Consider the following 24326-nt stretch of genomic DNA (forward strand, 5'->3'; position numbering starts at 1 on the left):
GTTGGGCTCATAGGTGTAAGAGAGAGGATTCAATTTTTCAATATAAAATGTTGTTAGTTTAAGTTGCGAATGAAAATGACTTTGTACTGTGCTCCGGGAAGATTTGAGTTTCATTTTTTTCCGAGCTAATTGCATTTTTGGTCCCTGTGGTATCATACTTTTCGCAAAAATGGTCCAAACTTTTGAAAAGTTGCATTTTTGGTGCCAAAAGAGTGATTTTTTCGCAAGAAGGGTCCAAAAGCTAACTTCTGTTTAATTATTGTCGTTCAAGTGGTCACGTGAGTATCACGTGAGGGGTAAAATTGTCTTTTTACACTTATACATACCCTAAATCTAAAATTCCACCGACCTTCATCATTTTTCTTTTTCGTTCTGGAATACATATAATACGGAGTACATATTTTCTAATGCTTACACAATCCAAAATCAAAGGGAATTTCATTTTCGTCTTTTGCGGCTCTTAACTCCCTTTGAATCTCTTGCCAATTCATCCCATACAAACCGACCTCTTCCCTCTTTATGATATCTTCTAGATATTATATATATATATATATATATTGGGAAAAGTGAAGGTGTGAGACAGCACCACCCAACTTGGGTGAAATCCCTCTCACATTCTAATTTTTTAATTTATAATATATAATACATAAATAATGGGCCCCCATGATATTTCCCATATTAAAAAATTAGCATGTGAGAGGTATTTCACCAAACTTAAGTGCCTAACAGCACCACCTTCACTTCCCCCATATATATATATATATATATATGAAAAAGGGAATATAAGGCTGTCCGGCACCTAAGTTTAGGTGTGGAACCCCTCACATACTAATATTTTATTATTTCTTCTTTAATGAATAAATGTATGGGCCCCCATGATTTTTATGGATTAAAAAAACAATATGTGAGTGTTCCACACCTAAGCTTAGATACCCGACAACCTTATATTCCCATCCCCCATATATTATATATATAGTGTATATATATATATATATATATATATTTATTATAGTATGTATAGATAGAGAAAACCCTCAAAGAAGTGGTGGTGGTTGCTGATGAAGTAACCGCCGGAATAGTAAATGGCTGCCAGAATAAACTTTCAAATCTTTCTTTAAATCAAACATCTCTAAATTTTAAATCTTAAAAAACCCACTTCAGATCATCATCACCGTCCCAAGATCCACCACAACCACCGCTAGTGTTTGAAAGAGATGGTGATAGATCTCAGATGTTGATGGTGGAGAATATATGTACCCGCGGCTGCTGTAGATCTGAGATGGTTATGGTCGAGAAAATATGTACCTGCGGTTGCTTCTTCTTCTCGTCCCACTCTCTTTCCTTTGAACTCTAAAGACCGACAACACATATCTGTGTATATTTGTATGAGTTTAGGTGAACTCCTTAGGAACTTTGTTAATGTGATTGGAGATACAAAATTTGAAGTGAATGTTTATTGTTTCTATCACCTGATTGCTATTGTTACTTTCTTTCTTTCCAATTCTTACTTTTACTTACAAATCTGTGTGTATTTGTATAAGTTTAGGTGTTAAATTTAGGTGGTGTTATTTTTCCTTTGTTAGTGGTGGTGGAATAGATATGTATTGGTATTTGGATATATAAAGTGGTGTTAGATTATTTTTATAGATATATTTTGTGTAGATCTGGAAAAAAAAAGGGCACGAAAAAGAAGAGGTGAGTGGGAGAGCTTTAAATGACAGAACTACCCCTCACGTGACAAGCACATGAGCTTACTAACGGAATAAAATGGATGGACGTTGTACTTTGGACCATTCTTGCGAAAAAATCACTCTTTTGGCACCAAAAATGCAACTTTTTAAAAGTTTGGACCATTCTTGCAAAAAGTATGATACCACAGGGACCAAAATGCAATTAGTTCTTTTTTTCTCCTACTTTAAGTGTCCATATATCTTAGGGCTTTTTACGTATGTCGGGCAAAAAAAAAGCGTCCCGCGGTCCTTCATGACACCAGAGTCCCTTTAATGGATTCCCGGAGGAGACGGGTGATAAATGGAATTTCAATAAAAGCTCAGAGTCACTATTATAAGGAAAGAATGAACTTAGCAAATGCCAATTAGCATAAGTGGTAAATGAAATTGATTGGTCATAATAAAAGTTTGTATAACTCTACAAGACTATCTAATTTCACCTACAATGATGCTTTACTCCTTTCCTTCCTTGGCAACATTCATTTGAACCATGTCTCATCAATATTTCTTGTATAGGGTGATTTGCGAGAGTTCTGAAGGTACAGCCAAAGTCAAACTTCACATTTTTTGCCTGCTTGAATTAGTACGAGACAAATGCTGAACTTCCTGATAAGAATTCGGATCAATCTCTTCTTCTTCATCATCGTCAGACGACAGATACGATGACCCCATCCAAGATCTAAACCCTTCATTTACTCGTCTTTCCACATCTGGTGTAAATTCTGCAGGATTAGCTTCCAACATTTCCAATCCCAGATTACGTGCTACAAAGTCACTCCCGTCAAGGATTGAGGCTGCTTTCCTTCTGAGATGGAAGGCGGTCCCACCATACAGAATAACTAGTCCCCATAATGAGATCTCATAGCACCAAAACAAGGGTATGGAGCACTTACTCCCAAGTGTCAGGAGCGTTGAACCCAGGAATAATGCAAGAAGACCAAATATGATGGCAAACACAAGGTTTAGAATGGATAGACAACGAACTCCTCCTGCATATCACGAAAGAAACTCATTTGCTTATAAATTTGACTAATCTTTTATCTCATCTATCAAACATGTCAAAAACAATTAGACGAAAGGGAAATGGGTCAAATGGGTAGTTCAAACTTTCACGGGTCATAAGTCTCCCAAAGTCTAATTTTAATGCATACAACATCCTAAATTATATTATTCGAAGATTCACTTATGTTTTTAAATATAGTTTTGCAAGAGGAAAAGAGTGTGTAGTACCAATTCATCTTTTGAGATTTTGGGTATTATGTTTAAATTAGCGAATAAAGAAGAGGGGTATTTTGGGTACATCAATTCATCTTTTGAGATTTTGGGGGAGGGGGTTTCTCTTTTATAAGGTATATTATAGATAACTTGCTAATTAAGCTACTGGATTAGTATTAATATATCATTAAGGTTGTAATTTCAATCATGGATGAATTGAATTGAGTCATTAAGACTTTTAGGAGATCCTTGCTTCTCGAATTGCAAGAACCTTTTATTGCTTTTCTTAATTATTGATACAAATCTATTTTGGTTTATATCAGTCATCTGAGCCATTTACTATATACAAATTTCATGCATAAACCTAACATTCAGGTTACAAGTTTTTGACACAGAACAAACACTTATTGCGGGAATATGAATCCCATCCACAAGATATAATAAATTTTTTATGAAAAGGATGGTTTAATTACTGATATATAACCCTAGCTACAAAATTGATTAATTGAACATGGACTTCAATGTGATGCAATTGACAGATTGTGAGATTGGAAATAAGTAGAATTTAAGGGGTCATCTTGAAATAAAATTAGAAACTAGAAAAGTTTAAAAAGCTGAGTACTCTCGTAGAAGAGAATCCTTAACCACATCTTTGACCAAAAAAGTGATGCAACTTTCCAACCATGAGTAATAAGGTTGAGAATCTGACTATGACCCTATTAAAAAGCAAATCCCAGAAACTTGCATGATACAGACCCAACTGGGTTATTGGACCTAGCTGTTGGCTGGTCCGATCCAGCTACTGCTAGACTATCCATTTTAGGTGGCAAAAAAGAAGTGGGAAAAGGAAAAGGAGCAGTTTACCTCCCAATCTATCAGAAGCAAAAGTTTAGGGCTGAATCAGAGGGGGGTTGAATGCTAGGAGGTGAGTAAGGGGTTGAAAGCCTGAAATGAAGGGGTTAATTTTAGGATTAGTGACTGCTCTATCTGAGTATTTAGATATCTCATTTCCTGTTCTATATGCGAAGCTTGGATTTATATTTGACTATCAATGTTCTTGTAGACTAGCCCCTCTCGAATCGGGCCATCAATTTTAAGTGCTTTTCAATCAAGTTCTGAATTTCCAGATTCTATCACTTCACCAATTGAAATTTCAGGGCAGCCTAGAAGGACCAGGAGATTAAGTTGTATATGATAGTGTTGAAAAGTAATGTTGTCAATGATAACTATCTTCGCTAAAGGAAGGCTGGATATCTGGTGTACATTGTGGATAATATAGGTTGACTTAGACTAACTAAGAAACAAATAAAATAGCATTACTTAACTTTTCAGGTTTCCTTGATGTAAGACGGAAGGGAAGGGAGTGTAGATTCAAGTACAAGTGCCAATAATTTCAGTTCCATGACACTGTGTGGTTGACACTGTGGTCGTTAATCTTTTGTGCTTGTTTTCAAACTTTACAGACACTTACTTCCGTCTCAATTAGATGGTCCCTTTCTCTATTTGCTTGTTGACGAGACGAATGGCATCATTCAAGTAAATACAAAAGCCGTTAACTGGCGCATCTTTAGGTGATTGTCATCTATGTACAAAAAAGACGTGTTTGTCACATGTAGGCGACACTTCAACTTTTAGGGGAGTTGGGGATTGTATTATCAGCTCATGTATATTTTGAACACTTCTAAAATAAGAAATCAACTGATGCTCAAATTAATTTAAGTATATGATAAGCAAACAGGCACTTCCTCTTGCATTTTAAAAAGAGATAAGCTAATACGCACTTATAAAATTGCAATCCCAAGCATCCTGTCAATGTAAGACCTATGTAGATTCTAACTGCCAAATCTCTTTGGCTACTTGCGAAGACACATAAATAATCGGAGAACTCAAATAAGTAAAATCAGATAAATAGGAAGATCGGCACTTAATGGAGTTGTAAATTAACTAGCAGACAAACTTTGGGAATCTAAATATTTAATGTTAGCCATTTGGGGACCAAAGAAATAGAGTATTCGAATATGCAGGTTCATAGGTTTTAAAGACTGTTTGAGGGCAACTTAAGGGTGACCTCGGTTAAAAGACAGGCCCGTACCAGGAAAGACCAAAGACCGAAAAAGTGGAAAACCAAGGGACAGCCCGATGAAGACTAGCCCAACTTTAAGGCAAAACTTTAACAATTCAAAGTGGGTCAAATTTCAAGTTTTGATGTCTTTTCTTGATCTCTAAAAGTGACACCAAAAAAATGAAACGTTGATAATTTTCAACTTCCATGGCTTGAGTGTAAAGTTACGGCTGGGAACCGTAAAATTACTGCCCATACAGATTTATTCAAAGGGAAACAATACAACTGTTGCATAGATAGATGCTAACATAGTAATATGGAAACAAGATTGAGTCATTGCTGGTTACTGAGGATGAAATGTGATGGAAGATGTTTCCATAATAGGGCGCCAAGGGGTATAAGGATGGTCAGCAAACCAAAAAATACTCATACGTCGCATGAAACTTAGAATCCAAAAGAAACATATACAACTTCCGGTCAGCCTGTCAGACCGTTTTTGCCAGATTTGGACCAGACCGGACCGAGACCAAAATCAACCAGTTGTGCTCGGGCCAGACCGGTTCTGAGTCGTTTTCAGGCGAATTCAGGTTTCCAGACTTCTTGTTCATCTCTACAGACACCTACTCTCACACTCTCGTTTCTTTGAATATACTTCAACCCACATACTACGGATTGGAGTAATTGAATTGTCACTTATAATACCAATCATCAACGAGCCTATTAGAGTCTTGGTTGGGGAAAAGAGCTTAATTAGTAAACTAGTGACCACAAGGCCCATAATTACAAGATTTTATGCATGGTTTTCTTCATTATCTTTTTATCTTATAGTACTTCGAGGGGTATTGAGATGTTGATATTTTTATTTATATGGTACTGGCAAAGAGAACCAATTTGCTCAATCATTAACTTTTATCAATTTTAAAGTTCCATTGAGTAGCTAATTAGCTCTATAATTTCCCCATCCATACTTGAAACAAAAAAAAAACTAGCAGTAATATACACACTTAACTGAAAGAAAGAAAAAGTTGAGTTTGGCTTCAATTTAAACAGAAATCAAGTCAAAACAGATACATAAAGGTACCTCTTTTAGAAGCACAGTAGTTATTCTCAACCACCTTGAGGCACCCATGTCTCACTGGAGCAGTATAAGATACAGCAATTCCTGCATACCATTTTTACTGACTGAGTACAATGCTAAATTGCATATATCCAACAAAAAAAATAGACATGGAACTATGGAAGCATGCCAAAAAGTCACATAACTAATATTGGAGTAACAGCACTGAGTAATGCATGATTTAACATAGTTCTATGATTCTGTATATTCAAACAGATGGATGTCTGCACTCCAAATCTTGAAGAGTAATTCTCTCTCAATTAATGTTTTCTAGAGTAGAAACATTAGATGCATTATCCACTCAAACAAAAATACCATATAGTTCTGTTACGATATAATAAGTCATTTTAGCACATCCATGCAACCTACTTTAAACAATTAGATTATTTTAGCAGCAAATATATCATTTCATTCAAAAAAAGTTTGGATGCTAATCATCAGAAATTTAATAAGTATTTCTAGACTATCTTAGGAGGCATTACACTGCGTCTGAGTTCCAAATTTGATTTGCAAGTGAGAAGAAAAAACACCAAACTATAATATCTTTAGACACACAATAATTTGGATGATTTACACATGTTTGCTAGAGCAATCAAATGTACAAAAGCTTCCCTCTCACCCTTCTATATATATCTTGTTGAATATGAGATGGGCATAGGGTCAATACATGCATTAACTTTTCGATAAGCAATAAACAGAACTCGTACACATTACAAGCCTCACATACTTTCAGTATGCCACAGCTTCTAAAATTAGTCATGATCTATTACAAACTTGGTAGCCGTCTACCTAAATTACAAATGTGGCACTACTTACACTAGTCCTCCTACACTATAAAGTCAGTAACTTGAGCCGATAAACATATCACACGCACACACAATATATCCAATCGGCATTGTTGTACATAGCTCTCTACCTATATTACAATTGTGGCACAAGTAACTACTTACTCTAGTCCTCCTAAACCATAAAGTCAGTAACTTGAACCGATAAACGAATCACACACACACACACACAATATACCTATATATATATAAAACAGATGGGAAAACATATGCAGTAGGGACTGCAGACTGACCTGCAAACAAATAAAGAGCGGAAAACACGAAAATAGTAGCAGAAGGAAGAAAAACAACCATCCAATAATAATCAACAGTCTCTTGATCGGTAAGCGAAAAAGCCCCACCTTCAACATCCCTAAAATTACTATGAATAGAAAGAACAGGCAGCTGTTGCTGTTGTAATATCCTTAAATCTTTACAAAACGGCCGTCTTCCGGGATCAGCCGGAAACACTATTTTCAAACTGATAATTGTTGAAACTAATATTGAAAATGCAATCATCACTGTAAAAACAATGATACAAAGTCTTTGTATCTTATTATTATTCAAAATTAGTGATTTATCTTGTAGACTGTCGTATTCGTGTTTATTGTTCATAAATGCCTGTCTTAATGCGTCTCCAATTGTCATATTTCTTTTATTTATTGTTAAAACCAGCTGCTGCTGCTTATTATTATTATTATTATTATTATGTGGCTCAGTGGGTTGTACAATTTGAATGATTTAATATAATATTTATATTTATATATGAAAGTGAGCTGATCTGAGAATGTTTATAAACCCTAGAAATGAGAAACAAATTGGGGGGGAAGGGAAAGGAATTGGTAGATGACCGGTGGATGATGCTTTAATTGTTTTTGATTATTTTTCACGTTTACAACAACTCTTGATGTACTCGAGTGATATTACTCCTCGTTTTCCCTTCTCTTTTTTATTCTCATTTTTGCTCAATTACATTATCAAAAGTCAATTATATTTATAAAAAAAATTATTGTTAAAGGGTGAGATTTTGGCCACAAACCGATTTAAAAACAAAACATTGTTGGATTCTTTTTGTTTTGTTCTGTTCGGTTTGATAGTTTTCCGGGTTAGATCGCTTTTTTTCGATTTGACTGTATTGTTTATGATAAAATGGTTGGTTTACTATTAACCAAATCTTTAGTCTTTATATAAAGCTTTTAGTTATTTTGTGGTATCTCATATTCTCATCAGGGAATTTATTTATTTTTTTTAATAATTCAGATGTACGTATGAAATTAACCATCAAAGATCAATTGGCTATAGTTATTATCGGTTTTAGCCTAAGTCATGAGTCGATTCTCTATAGTGACAAGTTGTAACGTCCTAAAACAATTTAAACCATAAGTGTGAGAAAACGTTTTGGATATTCTATACTTAGAAAAATATCGTCAATTTTCATTTATCTATCTGTTCAACCGGTTTCTTCTCTTTTTCTTTTATCTATCTGTTCAATATGTTGTTTTTTTGCCTTTCTGTTTTGTGTTTCTGAATTGTTAGATTATGAATTTGAATCTAACTTTTTTTTATTTTTGTTTATCAATAATCAAAAAAGGGATTTTTTTTTCGCATATTTTTTTTTCATTTTTGTTTTAGAGGTTTTTATAAGATGATAATAATATTGAAGGTTTAATGTATTTCTATGTTTTTTTTTTTTGAGTTTATTTCATATGAGCCATGTATGGTTGTCCATTTCGTTCTATTCCTAAACCTTAGTTGACTTGGTTGGCATCATAATAATGTAACAACGCACGCGTTGCTGTAATAATGCATCCCATGTTTTCCTTATCTAAAGAATCTACACGTACCAACATGTTTCTCAACCAAAAAATTGTCTTTATCTTCTATCATCTTTCCTCTAATCAATGGTTTATAAGTTAATTATCTAACTTCAAAACCCATTTGCTTTTATTTTTTTAAACCGATTTTCAATCACCAACCTCTTAAAACTACATTATATTATCATCATCATCATCATCATCATCATCATCATCATCATCATCATCATCATCATCATCATTATTATAAACACTACTTCTATTAGAAATTAATAGGATTTACAAGAAATTAGTAGGAACCCGAGATACTACCTGGGTCTCTACTCCTCTAGTTATAGCAAAACTAATCATACTAAATATATGAGCAGCAGCACGTGCTCTAATGTCTTGTGCAGCGGAGAACTTCTTGATTCGCTTGAGTAAGGTCACTGCATCTTTTTCAAGTTCCCCGAAAGAAAGAAGAGAATGAAAAGAGGATAAACTCATATCCAATATTATTATTATTATTATTATTATTATTATTATTATTATTATTATTATTATTATTATTATTATTAGTGCTTAGATATCTTTTTCTTTACTTCTCTATAAAACAAAGTATCTTTTCCTCTTTTCAACATTTAACACATTCACAACCCACACACTACATCTACCCAAAATATCTTTAAAAAAAATTCCAACCCTTATCATCCAAACTTCATATCTTCTTTATTTACTATTTAAATAGTTTCCACTAATATATTCTTAATTAGATTATTTACAACATATATCCCTTAATCCTTAAAATAACTACACTATTTGCTTTTATATCAATTACTTTTACATTAATAACCACGTTGTCACTACTATTACCACTGCCACCACCTCCATCCGTGGCTGCCACACCGTCATATTGTGCAGGTAACCTTCTTGTTTAGCAAAAAAAAGCTTGTTCAATTGCTTATCAAATGACATATTGTCACACCCCACCTTAGGCGGAATTGTAGGATATGACAAAAAAACATAACATAGCACATGTGATTTATAATAGAGTAGCACTAAATGAAATCCAAATAAAAGTAATTTCCACAAGCGGAAAGTCTAGGCAACACGCCTCAAAATAGCAAAGAAGTAGCAATTGCAAATAGTGTTCAATGTTTCAAATGCAATCTAGGAGTCCATGAAGGATCTCTTTATTAGTCTTCCTAAGGTCCATATGCTCACTCTCCTTAAGCATTGTTATTACCTGAAAATGAATGCTCGAAAATGTCAACATAACGTTGGTGAGTTCGTAGGTTTAAAGGAATATAAATGAGTTTGTTGTGCATGATATATGAGGTTTGGACAATAGTGTAAATATAAACATGTAGTAGCATGTATGCATACCAAATACCGATCAATGCCATCATAGTTTTCCAACAACACAAACTCATCACTGCTTGCCAACAACACAATCACATCACTACTTGCCAACATCTCAATCACACACTGTAATACCAACAACTACCAGCTGGAGTATATAGTTGGTCGATAGATTTCAAATAGTCTTCAATAGATATCAACAAACATCTATTGCATCATAGAATCAACACAAACAAGCTAGCATACACATTTCATAATTACACGTATTTGTCCAAGAAAACAAACAAGTTTTGGCACAACTAGTAAAAAAATGAAAAGTGTTTTAAGCATCATTTTCCCCCAAAGAAATAAAATAAAAAGGGGCCACGAAACTCACCTTAATCAGCAAGCAGTTGTGCAAAGTCCAAAAGATCACTAAAATCTACACAACATATACATGTACAAGTTACAATTATGGACATGGTCAATAACCTTCCATTGTAACCCGCATTTGATGATATACATATATGGCTACTTTCAAAATATTCACAACTGATTTGTCATGTATTATTAAGTTACAAGTCACATAACTTAATATAGTGCATTTGTTTTAATGATATACCATTGGTTTCTACAAGTTCATATTCACTGAAATTTTTGTAACTTTATCTATTTTTTATTAGGATGAAATGAACAATTCAAGCTTTCAAATCTTAACCACTGTAACCTTAGAGTGTTATATACTTTCATAAATTTTTGCTTAATTTATTTCGCACGTTAACTATTTTTTTAAAATTCCATTATCACAGACTAGTCTGAAAATTCACTGTTTGCGCGCAGAAAAGTTTTATAAATGTTAAGGGCCTTCGAAGCTTCAAAAAAAAATCCAAATTTTTACTGTATACTCTTAACATCTTAAAAATGTTTCTGGAAAAAAATAATCTTCCAGTTCATAAAATCGACCAAGATATGACTATTTGAAGTCGACCTAAATCTGTTCGGAAAACTCAGCTTTGCACAGTTTTGTTATAAAATTCGTTTGACAACCTTAAACTTCATATTTTGATATGAAACCACTTCCACCAGAAAGTAGACTTCCTGAACATAATTTTAGACACCAAAAACGTGACTTAACCATCTTCCATGACCAAGATACGACCTTTTCAAGTTGGCAAACCAAATCTGTCCAGATTCTGAAATAACTCAAACTTATTGTTTTAAAGACTACTACAAATAAATATTTATATATATACTTTCAAATCTTCCAACACCTATATACATATGTTATTATGATTTCCATAATTAGAGTTCTTATATTATATAAATTGTTACACCACAAATAATACGTAAACTTTTAATATTAATATGATTTATACTTCAAGCTCTTGATTTAACCTTTAAAAAAAACACTTTTCATTCATTATTATATATTTTGCCATAATATATATATTCATCAAATAGATTACTTAAAATAAAAGATCGATAAATATAAAGATAAATTTATATATATGAAAAGAAAAGATAAATAATTTACTCCAAGTGATGATCACTCTTTAAATACCTTAACAAAATAGAATAGATATAATTTATAAGAATTTTTCACATAGGTTTTATATGATGAAAATTCCTTTAAAAATAAAACATAACAAAAATTATATTACTTACCAAATCCAAGTAATCTTTAGAATGAATGCTTTGAAATAAAGTTTATAAAAACATGGCTCAATGATGATTTTAATTTGCTCTTTGTGGTGTGGTTTGGTTCGACGGCAAGAGAAAAAGAACAAGAATGGGCTATAATTTTGTTTAGGTATTTACTTATATTTATTATAAGGATAAGTGTTTTAGAGTTTGAATGTAATTAGGATATATTAATATATAATTTAACAAGAGTTCTAATAGAAATACAATTTCTCTTTTTTTTTTTTTTCTCTTTTGGTCGTCCCCCTCTCCCCCTAAATGTTATACTCCACCATTTTTGATGTATAATCTTATTATTATTACTATTTTACTACTTGTATTGATTATAAAAATTACTTTGATAATTATTGATTTTATTCACCAAAATTCTACACTTGTCAGACTATATAGGCACATTGACTAGTCAAGAAATTTGAAATTTAAGTTAGAGACTATAATAAAGTACCGGTTTTGGTGACGGATGTCACACATATGAACAGAGTATATGTGTAAACCTAGAGTTTGGACTTCGGTGAAAGAACATCATTGATCCATATTTCATGGGCTATGTAGCAAATACTGTTATTTTTTACTTTTGTATCTTGTCACGGTACCTTTCTCAACAACTAACAAGTCTCAAAAAAAATCACTGCATTATCCCCTAAAAAAAAATGTAAAGACCCTAGAAGTTGAAAAAAAAAAAAATTATGTCAGACAACATTCCTTTGGAATTGCAAGTAGAAATAATCGAAATGGTTCCGGTAAAAACATTGCTTAAATTCAGGTCTGTTTCAAAACAATGGAAGTCACTTATCGACAGCCCCAAGTTTGCTACTAGTTACTGTGTCCGTCAATCGCAGACTCATATGTGTTGGAGTGTGATCATGTTAAGTATAAACGTATGTCCAAAAATAATTTAAGCCTACGGGGTCACACGAAATGACACGGTAACTCTATATTATTAATTAGTATATTAAAGTAATATATTATTTATTAGATCACGAAATGATTAATTTAAATATATTAAGGGGTTAATTATATTTAATTAATTAAATGGAGGATTAAAATGTGAAATATGAAAATTAAAGTTGGACTCTAAATCCATATGGGGGGCCGGTTTTTGAGAGCCTTTTAGGGGTCTTGATTAACATGGTCACCAAGTAAATAAACCCTAAATAATCCCTATATATAGAAGCTTTATTCTAAGGGTTTATTCATTACTTCACATAAGAAAATTACTCCTCTTTTCCTCCCTTCTTTGGTTTGGCCGTAAGTTAAAATCAAAAGAGTTTTGAAGTTTTGGTTTTGTTGCTTACGAATTCCTTGTAAAACATATATATAATTAATGTTAATGCTAGCATCAATTATGGGTTTTTGTTTTTAGTAAGTCGACAACATTGGTTTTCGGTTTTGGGAATTTTCGATCCAAAGGGTTTTTATACAAAGGGTTGTTGGTTCGTGATTGGGGTACTAGCATACGGTATAAGGGGTGTCTAGTGTGCGATCATAGAGGAGTTTTACTTTAAACCCTACAATAATAATAATAATCTTATTATTAATAATTATATTGGAAGCTTTGCACAAATGTACACATTTCGATTCTCTCTTTGTTAATTAATAGTATTGCATATACGTTTCCTTTCCGCTGCGTACTCGTGAATTGTTATATGTTTATGTGCTAATATTCTAACAGTGGTATCACGAGCCACATATGTGATCTATTAATTACAAAGATCAAAACTTGAAGGGAGGGTTTAAGGGTTGGTTGATTTTAATTAATTGTTAAATAATTAAAAGGTTGTTTTTCTTATTTTTTAATTAATTAAATCGGATCTTAATTAAATAAAAATTAGGGTTTTTGTTTAATTAAAGTTTTAACCTTGTTCAATGGAGATTGAAACCCTCAAACAAGTTTTGAATTGTGAATTGACATGATTTATGTGATGAATTGCATGATTATGTGTATCTTAATTATTTAAAGTTGTTAAATAATAGTAAAATCACAAAAAATTCATGAAAAATTAATTGTGATTTTACTGGATATATAGAGATATATTTTTGCAAAGCATGATGATCCAATAATTAGGGTTAATTATTAGATAATTATGTGACAATGTGAAATTTCGTGTAAATTTTCTGGTTTGCGACAGTTTACTAAAAAATTCATATCTTTTAATCGGTAATGAGTTAGAAGCCTAAATTCGGAGTGTAGATTATAGACTCATAGGGCTACAACTTTGTAGTTCTGGTCGAAAGCTGAATCGGACTAGAAACAGGCTTAAACTGGTCGTGAAGCTACTGGAAATTTCCAGTCAGCATGTTTTATGTGTTTATGTGCTAATTGTTAGTTATTTTGTTTAAAGGCTTACGCAATCAAGGTAACTTGATGCATGTGGTCCTCTTTTTCAGAAGGGGGAGCCGGGTTTAAATATATGCATGAACCATAGTGACCATGTTTAGGTGGCCTACCTTTACTTGTTACTTGATTAAGTAGTTCGGAAATTAGTAAGTTTATTAATTTTTGTATTGTTTATAAGTTGTATAAAGGTGATGCAAAAATTGGTTTTTGAAATAAACTTGACTAAGAACTATCGAAATAGAGATTTCATTAATAAAATTGGAGTCTTACAACCTTGAGATACACCGGCTCACCCATTTGAACAAACTCTAAGAGAGGTATAAGTCGGAGTGCGCTAGTCTTCTAAAAGGGCGGGTTTTTAATTGCGTCCATCACAAACCTTTGCCCTTGCGCTTCTTTGTGCGTTCAAATAGAGCTACCGAGCTCTCTTGCGTTGTTAAGACTATACAAATAGTTTTATTAAATATTATGTTTCGAAGATTATGCATGAGTCTTCAAACATAAACTTTTGATTCACATCAAATGCATTACCCATTTAAAGTTAAGTCAATGCCACCCACTTTGCTAAGAACACTTGCCAGTGCTTTTTGCTCTACGAGAGACGTAGGTGAATTGTATCTCTTCAAGGTGGATTACCACTCGTTGTGAGACAGCGGTGGACTATCTACATGTTCTTAATTGGGTGACTTAAAACGAGTTAAGAGGTGAGACCTTAACCCGTGGCATAAGATGGGACAAAACGTGTTTACAAAACATTTAATACCCCTTTACAGTGTTGTTGTAAGTCCCATAATTCTAGGAGTTGCATGAATGCAATTATCGATTCTCGATTACCTTTTGAATACCGTCATTTCTAGCAGATCAACTGATGAAATGATTGTATGTCAAGTTGGATCCTAGCCTTAGTGAAAGTAATTTGTTAGATGAATTTAACAAGGGTAAATTACATTTCTTACGGATTAATTATCAAAAATATCGATAATTGAACTTTTGTCTGTTTTGAAGATGGCAACAACAAATCGTTCTCAAAACATACACCAATCGGCTTTCAGGTCGATTCTAGAAAGGAAAAGACTTTCTGGAGCCAAACTTCAATGACTGGTTTCTAGTCATTGATGAGCAGACACCGTTGTTCTGGGAGCGAATGCTTCAACTTGAAAGTTGGCTGCAAACAATGCTCGGTACGATAGACATTATGAGGTTGCTTGTTTGATGTTGGGAAGCATGAATGCTAACCTTCAAAAGCAATTTGAGCATTCATTTCCATGTGATATGCTCACTGAACTCAAGTCTTTGTACTAAAAGCAAGCCGGAGTGGAGTTGTTTGACCTAGTTGATCAACTTCATGACTTGCGACACGAGCATGGAACATCGGTTAGTCCTCAAGTACTCTAGTTGAAGAGGTACTCATGGGAAATTGGAAAGGTTAAACTATGCTTATCATCTGCATATTACTATTGGCATGAACCTAAAAAGCGGATTTTTTAGGAGTTCGTGCGCAATTGTAATATGCATAGCATTAGTAAAACCACAGCTAAACTTCATGTCATGTTAATTGAGTATGAGAAAGAGCTTCCAAGGAAATCTGCTACATCCCGAGTTCTTATGATCAAGGGGGGAAAGGTTCGGAAAGCAAAACAATCGTAAGCTAAGGGCAAGATTTTTGGTAAGAGAAAACAAATTGTGTTTGTCTCAAAACCTTAAAAGTCCCTTTTGGCAAAAGGAGCATACGGCTAAAGTATCTAGCTGAGTTGAATGTGAAGAAGAAGCAAGCTGGTTCGGCAAGTGCTTCAAGTATCTTCAAAATTGAATTATATGCATTGTTATACAAATAATAATTCAATAGCAAAGAGTCAAGTTTAACTTGGACTCTAATTATTTTTGACATAGTCATCTTGTTTAATTTTGTCAAGAAAGGTATTTAAAGACTTCAAAGGGACAGTGTCTTACAATCAAGTGATGAATCATTTGATAAATGCATGATAAATGCATGGATTTGACATTATCATTAGCAAGAAACGCATTGGAAATCTTCATTATGAAGAGATCTTGCAATCAAATGATGAATCATTTGATAAATTGCGTGTTTTTTGGGATTGTCGTTAGCAAGAAACACATTGGAAATCTTCATAATGAAGGGATCTTGAAATCAAATGATGAATCATTTGATAAATGTGTTGTCGTTAGCAAGAAATGCATACTTCAAATTGAAGGGATCTTAAAATCAAATGATGAATCATTTGACAAGAGATCGTTAAATCAAATGATGAATCATTTGACAAATGCATGCCTTGTCTTTTCGGCAAGATGACAAGGATACCTTTTCCGCATAAAACCGGAGAGGGCTAAGGAATTACTTGGACTAATACATTCGGTGTATGTAGCCCATTTAGACTTGTGTCAAGGAAAGGTACTAGCTACTTCATTTTTTTATGAATGATTTCAGTCATTATGGTTATGTTTACTTGATTAAACATAAACATGAAGCCTTCGAAATATTCAAGGAATTTAAAAGTGAAGTAGGAAATCAACTCGGTAAAACCATCAAGATTCTTTGTTCGGATCGAGATGAAGAATACTTAAGCCAAAAGTTTAAGGATCATCTAAAAGCTTGTGGATTTATCCTAGAGCTTACTCCTATATATAAGGGTATATGTGAAAGGAGGAATCGAACCTTGTTGAACATGGTGAGATAAAACGATGAACCTTAAGACTTTCCCATTTTATTTTGGGAATATGCTCTAGAGATTGTTGCATGCATTCTGAATATGGTTCCAACCAAGGTTGACAAGACACTGCATGAATGTGGTGTTAAGTGCATCTTTGTAGGATACCCAAAGGAAACGATGGGTTACTACTTCTACTTTCCTACCGGAAACATTGTCAAAGACTTTTTGATTTTCTGAGTTTCTTGAAAGGAGACTCATATCTCAAGAGGACAGTGGAAGGATTGTTGAACTTGATGAGCATCAAGAAGATGTGTCAACTTCTAAAGATACTAGCAATCTTCAACTTGGGGGGGAAATGTTCAAAGAGATGAATCTCTAAGTGAACTGCAAGTTGAAGATAAAGCGATTCCAGTTCGTAGGTCCTCAAGGACAATATGTGCTCGTGAAAGGTTAAATCTTATGATTGAGTCTGAAGAACACGTAGTAGGAGATTTGAATGAACCTCCTAATTTCAATGTTGCATTATCAGATCCGGAATCTGACAAATGGCTTGAAGCTGCGAATGTGGAAATGAAATCCATGAAAGACAATCAAGTCTGGAGCTTGGTTGATCTTCCACCAAATGGTAGAATCGTTGGGTGTAAGTGGATCTTCAAGAAGAAGACCGACATGGATGGAAATGTACACACCTATAAAGCTCGTCTTGTGGCGAAAGGTTATACTCAATTCTTTGGAGTTGATTATGAGGAAATGGATGTCTTAGCCATAGCAGCGTCTATGACTATGAGATATGGCAAATGGATGTCAAAACCGCTTTCTTGAATGGTTTTCTAGACGAGGAAGTCTATATGGTACAACCAAAAGGTTTTGTCGATCCTAAATATCCCAACAAAGTATGCAAGCTTCAAAGGTCCATTTATGGACTAAAGCAAGCATCAAGGAGTTGGAATAAAAGGTTTGATGAAGAGATCAAAAGGCTTGATTTTGTTCAGAATCCTGATGAGCCATGTGTATATCGCAAAGCTAGTGGGAGTAATGTTACTTTCCTTGTCTTGTATGTCGATGACATATTGATAATAGGAAATCACATGCCAATGTTGAAAGACGTTAAATCTTATCTTGGAAAGTGTTTCGCTATGAAAGACTTGGGTGAAGCAACATTCATACTTGGAATCAAAATCTATAGAGATAGAAATAAACGGTTGATTGGATTAAGTCAAAGTGCTTATATTGATAAGATCTTGAAGAGATTCAAGATGGAAAATTCTAAGCGCGGGAATTTGCCTATGCAAGAAGGACTTAATTTATCTAGCAAGAACGGTGCTTCTACACCTGAAAAGGTGGAGCGTGTGCAAAGAGTTCCTTATGCTTCGGTTGTGGGATCTATCATGTACACGGAAAGATGCACTAGACCTGAAGTTGTGTTCACTCAAAATATTGTTAGCCGATATCAGCAAAATCCCGGAGTGGATCAGTGAACTGCTGTGAAAAGTATTCTTAAGTAGATGCGGGCTACTAAAGAATTATTCTTGGTGTATGGTTGAAATCCTGATCAAAATTCAAATGGTAATAGAATTTGTGATGTTGGATTTCATGACTGATGAAGATGAATCAAGAATATCAGTCGTGATACGTCTTCATTTTACATGAAGACACAATGGAATGCTTTAAGCTAAAAGCAAACCACAGTTGCTATGTACGTAATAGAATCTGAGTATATTGTCGTCTCAGAGAAGACGACATGAAGGTTGTCTGGATTAGAAAGTTTGTTTTTGGATTTTAATATGATAATCCTCAAATAACACACCTATGGAACTATACTGTGATAATTCCGGAGCAATTATCATTGCCAATGAACCTGGGGTTCAGAAAGATGTCAGACATTACCTGATAAGATATCACTACGTTCGTGAGCAAAGCGAATTGCGTGAAATCAAATTACTAAAAGTTCACACAGATTATAACTTAGCGGATCCTTTTACAAAGGTATTGTCAAAAGGAAAGGTTAATAAGTATGCTGTGGGCATAGGTTATTGCTAAGTTATATCATGTAAATCTGTGATTGGTATTTTGATAATGGGATGTTAAACAATTGTTATTTCAATAAATAAATTTTTATACGCGGTATAAGTGGTTTCATTTTTATAATAATTGTGTCCTATATTTGCATGTTTAAATCCATGAATATTAGCTGAATATTCTAAATGTCTATTGTCGATTAATTATATGAGAATATAATTAAAGTAAGACAATTGTGAGAGATTGGTGAAAATATTTAAGGGAATATTTTGAAGATGGTGGATCGTACCAAACTCACATGATATTCAAAAGGTGAATATTGGACTTACCCCACAGAACGAATTATCATTTTATGGATCGGCGTCATTAAATGAAATTCGTGAAATGGTTACTTTATTTATCCTTTGACTTGAGATACAAGTGAGTTATGCATGTGTAGATTGCATTTCTTGATATAGTTCCTAACTGTCCTGAACAAGACAGTAATAAAGGGCTATTTTCAGAAATGTTAAGAAACAACATGGCCAGACACTTGTAGTCAATACAGGATTTGTTCCTTCAATTTGCAACTGAAGTATGATACCATTTGGCGCCCTCATTAATTAATTGAAGATGTTTGTGTGGCCACATCCAAATGAACTCAAGAGGTGGTCTTGACTAATTTGGTAATCTTGATTAATTGTAGAAATGAGAAACATAATCGTTAAATTATGAAATGACATTGATCCATATTCATAATTAACAAGGGTATCTGAACAAAGGGATATAAAAGACTAAATCATTTCAACTTGGCAATTTAAGAATCTATTCTTAAATATTTCCGGGAGCATTGGCGTGTTGCTAGACGCTAACCAATGTTATTACTTTTATAAAATAACATGCTCAAGTGGGAGCTGTTGGAGTGTGATCATGTTAAGTATAAACGTATGTCCGAAAATAATTTAAGCCTACGGGGTCACACGAAATAACACGGTAACTCTATATTATTAATTACTATATTAAAGTAATATATTAAGTAATTAGATCACGAAATGATTAATTTAAATATATTAAGGGGTTAATTATATTTAATTAATTAAATGGAGGATTAAAATGTGAAATATGAAAATTAGAGTTGGGCTCTAAATCCATATGGGGGGCCGGTTTTTGAGAGCCTTTTAGGGGTCTTGATTAACTTGGTCACCAAGTAAATAAACCCTAAATAATCCCTATATATAGAGGCTTTATTCTAAGGGTTTATTCATTACTTCACATAAGAAAATTACTCCTCTTTTCCTCCCTTCTTTGGTTCGGCCGTAAGTTAAAATCAAAAGAGTTTTGAATTTTTGGTTTTGTTGCTTACGAATTCCTTGTAAAACATATATATAATTAATGCTAATGCTAGCATCAATTATGGGTTTTTGTTTTTAGTAAGTCGACAACATTGGTTTTCGGTTTTGGGAATTTTCGATCCAAAGGGTTTTTATACAAAGGGTTGTTCGTTCGTGATCGGGGTACTAGCATACGGTATAAGGGGTGTCTAGTGTGCGATCGTAGAGGAGTTTTACTTTAAACCCTACAATAATAATAATAATCTTATTATTAATAATTATATTGGAAGCTTTGCACAAAGGTACACGTTTTGATTCTCTCTTTGTTAATTAATAGTATTGCATATACGTTTCCTTTTCGCTGCGTACTTGTGAATTGTTATATGTTTATGTGCTAATATTCTAACAATATGCTACTAAGGTACATTCCTTTTGAAAAAGATAAAAAATTCCTGAATATAAAGATGTTTAAGTTACTGATGATTGATCCTATTTGGTATTACTTTCATTCTATACGTATCTATGACATTCCCAAATACAAGTATGTTTCGGTTGCTGATGATAATTTGGACGAACACCAATTTCCTAACTTTGTTAACAATCTTAGAGATTCAAGAATTGTCGGTTGCTCTTACGGCTTGTTTTGCTTGTATGGTTATGACCCAAACCGACCGTGTCTTTCTGAGAACAGAAAAATAAGTTATATGGTTGTTCTCTGGAATCCTTGGATTCGAAAATGTGTTGATGTGTTTGTGCTGAATGTTCTGTATAAAGGGTGTGGAACTATTTTAGGTTTTGGGGTTAGTCCTCAAACTAAGGACCCTAAGATTTTTAAGATTAATAATCCTGGATATCGAGTTGACACTTCAGTTCACGTCCCTTCACGTGTTGAGGTTTTTACTTTAAGCTCGGGGATTTGGAAAAGTCCATCATGTAGCGGAAGAAACAATATCCCTTTTCGTAATTCGATTAGGTTTTGTTGGTCTCAGGTTGCTCTTGACGGGTTTATTTATTGGCATGCCTTTGAGAGGATTAACGTAGATGGTAGATGTTGTTTTCACAATCTGATTATGTCATTTGATTTGAGTAGTGAGGGATTCGAAGAAGTATGCCTTCCAGATAATTTAGCATGCCTAGATAAGGCCTCTTTATCTATCTCTAAGCGAATGGAGTCTGCTGTCGTGCTTGAAATCATGAACCTGAAATTTGTGTTGTATGGATGATGGGGCAAGGTGTTACTAAATCGTTTACAAAACTATTCACTGTTAGTACACGGGTTTCACCTTTCTGTATGGTACGTGGATTTATGAAGAATTGCGAACCTATAGTTGACCATGGATCTCATTCTCTTTTCGCTTATGACTCTTGCTCGGAACGGATCAAGGATCTCGGGTTTGTTGGACACAGTGTAACCTTCTCTGTGAAGTCCTACATGGAAAGTCTACTTTTGATTGATCAATGAAATTTTGTAGTGTTTTTATGGGTATAAATTGCAGGCCATGATATGGTTGCATTGCAAAGTGTGGAGGTATAATCTTACAACCATTGTGGCAGGCACACAAGGTAGTGGGATTAATGTGTCTAATTTTTATTATGTTTGGCGGTAATTGTATTACTACTTTCTGGTTACTTTCTGTTATGTGACACAAAATGGTTTTTGTTATGTGAGACAAAATGGTCTGTCCGGTAAAGCATGCTTAATCATTAACGTAAGTAGCCAAGTAATGTTTGGTAGAGATAACCTGATTTATGTAGACATGCTTATTATATAAGCTTGTAAAGTGCTGATTAATCTTTATACGAGAGCAGGTACCCGAGCGTTGCGGCGGTGAGATGGTGAGGGTGATAGGTCATAGGAGGTGATATGTCATAGAGTGTCATAGCCAAATGCCTTAGCCGTACGGACTTCACCCTCGAATTTAAAAATTTGTCGAAAGTATATGGAATAACATCTCTAATGAAACAACATGAAATTTTAAGAACATCCATATAATTTTTATAATTTATCGATGTACGGTTTTTTAGATAAAAATTTTGAAAAAATTAGAGGAATAAAATGATTTATGGAAGAGAGAAAGTTGTAGACATTGATGTATGGTACATCATGCATTATCATGTGTATATTGTTGAAATTGAATGTTGAAAAGTTGAAAGTTGAAAAATGGATTTGCTTTATAATATAGTATAGATACTAGATTTTATACCCGTGTCCAACACTGGACACGAGATTTACGATATTAACAATATTAGATCTTCATACATTTAAATCATAAAAGTTTACAATTTTAAAAATAACACGGTTTTAAGTGTTATATTTTGCAAGTTGTAGTATAATAATCATAGGTTACTCACTGTCATTATTAGCCTAGACATATTGATGAAATTTTTTGTCGTAGTCATTCCACAAGACACATGCTATATATAATAATTTATCCATTATAATATATTTTGAAACAGATGTACTCATAATGTGATATTATTAGGAAAAATAATTAAGAATTAAAATATAAACATATTTGTGATCCCGAACTTGACATTCAAGTATATGTATTTAATCATGATACGCGTTCATAACACGCATATGTTTATTTTCAATCATTTGTTCTATGATAATATGATAACAATTAGGATTATTTTTATATTCTTTGATAACAATTAGGACTCTTCTAATATTTGTTAATAAGTCATTAGGTTTTTAAATAATTTTTTGTATAAAATATTTCACATGTTAAATTTTTTTTATTTAATTAAATGATTGTAAATTTTAAAAAATTCTCTCAAGTTGATGGCTAAAAATTAATATAAATTAAGTATTCAGGGCTAAAAAATGTAAATTATTGATGGAAAACAAAAAAGTATAAATTAATAAGACTTTTTCTACAAATTAATATAGATATTAATATAATAATATATTTGGATAATGATTATTAGGATTTTTAATTTATAGTTTATCTAAATGATTACATCATCAAAAGTCAATTTGATGAAATCGAACGATGTGATTGGTTAATTAGTAATTAGTTCAACTGTGTTATAGTATATATTAAAATTAAGATAGATATAGATATAGATACAGATACAGATAGTGAGAGTCCACTTATTTGAAAGTAACTCCGGATAGCATTTTCCACTGGTTATGTAGACCCTTGCTTCCCGCAGACAAAGGTCAAGGTGGTAACAAAAGTCAATAAAATAGACGTAGACATATGTAGTTGAACATATTTAAGTAATTTAATTAGGACGAGAGTAGGTAAATGTGCAGAACTTGTTTTAAGATATCATGGTTTTCTTTTATGTAATTTACCCACTTCACCATTTTTCGACAATCTGCCCTCTTTATCTCTTTTTCAAGTTGCTGTAATTGGAAGGTCTCCATCTTTTCACATTTCAATTATAGATGGAAGTTATATGCTAAGAGATTTGTGCCTCTGTATTTATATATACAGATTTTGTTTAAAAACTGTGTTTTAATTACTGAGCTTTTTGTATACCCTACATGCGTAACATGGTAACTTAGGCCAATGTATAAATGTTTCTTTAGGTAAATTATAGCAGAAGTAGTTTAAGGGAAAGCTGAGTTAACTTTGCCATAAACTTCTTTTTCAATTTTAGCCTCTGTAAGGAAAAAATAATAAATTTAAATCTTTGCAACCTCTTTCTTGGATCATAGCGAGTAACCTCTGAAAACTGAGACATTTGACTATATATAATGTACGACTTTTACATTATGATACACTTAAAACAATTATAAGCATGCATGGAAAGCTTGTGATGTGAACCAATTTTATGATACACTTAAAACAATTATAAGCATGGGAAGCTTGTGATGTGAACCAAAAGCAATAGAATCAATAGTTTTGTAATGACGAGAAGGCTCAATATGATAAGTATCATGTCATTCCTTTGAGCTTATGTTTATGAAGGTCTTGCTTTGACATGCAAATTATGGGCTGTACTTGGCTTGATTAAAAGCATGGAGATGATAAGTGGCTTTTGTTTTGAAGTTTCATGGGGCCAAGCATGAATGGATTCCGGGTATGTTTTCATCAACAAAACTATCTCAGGGGGTGGAAGATGTAATTCTAGGCCAGTTGTAGAGCTGTGGGTCATGGATACCTATTGGTGATAGGGGAAGGGGATCCCTGTAGTTGGTTTACTTGGTTATATTGTTGATTCCGTGTTATAAAACTGGCACTTTTGGTGATGG

The 24326-nt window shown here is 33.4% G+C and overlaps 2 protein-coding genes across 2 annotated transcripts; one reads left to right on the top strand and one right to left on the bottom strand.

Annotated features, from left to right (window-relative positions):
• Positions 1-2081: 2081 nt before the first annotated feature.
• Positions 2082-7891, bottom strand: LOC122609713. The gene is made up of 3 exons (XM_043782662.1): positions 7203-7891; positions 6089-6169; positions 2082-2719 (listed from the first exon to the last, which is right to left on the bottom strand). Exons 1-3 carry the CDS (start codon positions 7594-7596, stop codon positions 2289-2291), a joined length of 906 nt encoding a protein of 301 aa, XP_043638597.1. The 5' UTR covers positions 7597-7891; the 3' UTR covers positions 2082-2288.
• Positions 7892-20583: 12692 nt separating this feature from the next.
• LOC122610422 lies at positions 20584-21342 on the top strand. The gene has a single exon (XM_043783414.1). It carries the CDS (start codon positions 20584-20586, stop codon positions 21340-21342), a length of 759 nt encoding a protein of 252 aa, XP_043639349.1.
• Positions 21343-24326: the final 2984 nt, after the last annotated feature.

The sequence above is a fragment of the Erigeron canadensis genome, chromosome 8 (genome assembly GCF_010389155.1).
Source record: "Erigeron canadensis isolate Cc75 chromosome 8, C_canadensis_v1, whole genome shotgun sequence".
Lineage (NCBI taxonomy): Eukaryota > Viridiplantae > Streptophyta > Magnoliopsida > Asterales > Asteraceae > Erigeron > Erigeron canadensis.

Excerpts from the sequence above, each read along its gene's own strand:
- LOC122609713 (XM_043782662.1), bottom strand. The coding sequence starts at position 7,596 with ATGACAATTGGAGACGCATTAAGACAGGCATTTATGAACAATAAACAC. Across the intron at positions 6,170-7,202 it reads CGCTCTTTATTTGTTTGCAG|GAATTGCTGTATCTTATACT; the intron begins GTCAGTCTGCAG and ends AATGGTATGCAG. Across the intron at positions 2,720-6,088 it reads CTACTGTGCTTCTAAAAGAG|GAGGAGTTCGTTGTCTATCC; the intron begins GTACCTTTATGT and ends CGTGATATGCAG.
- LOC122610422 (XM_043783414.1), top strand. The coding sequence starts at position 20,584 with ATGTTTAAGTTACTGATGATTGATCCTATTTGGTATTACTTTCATTCT.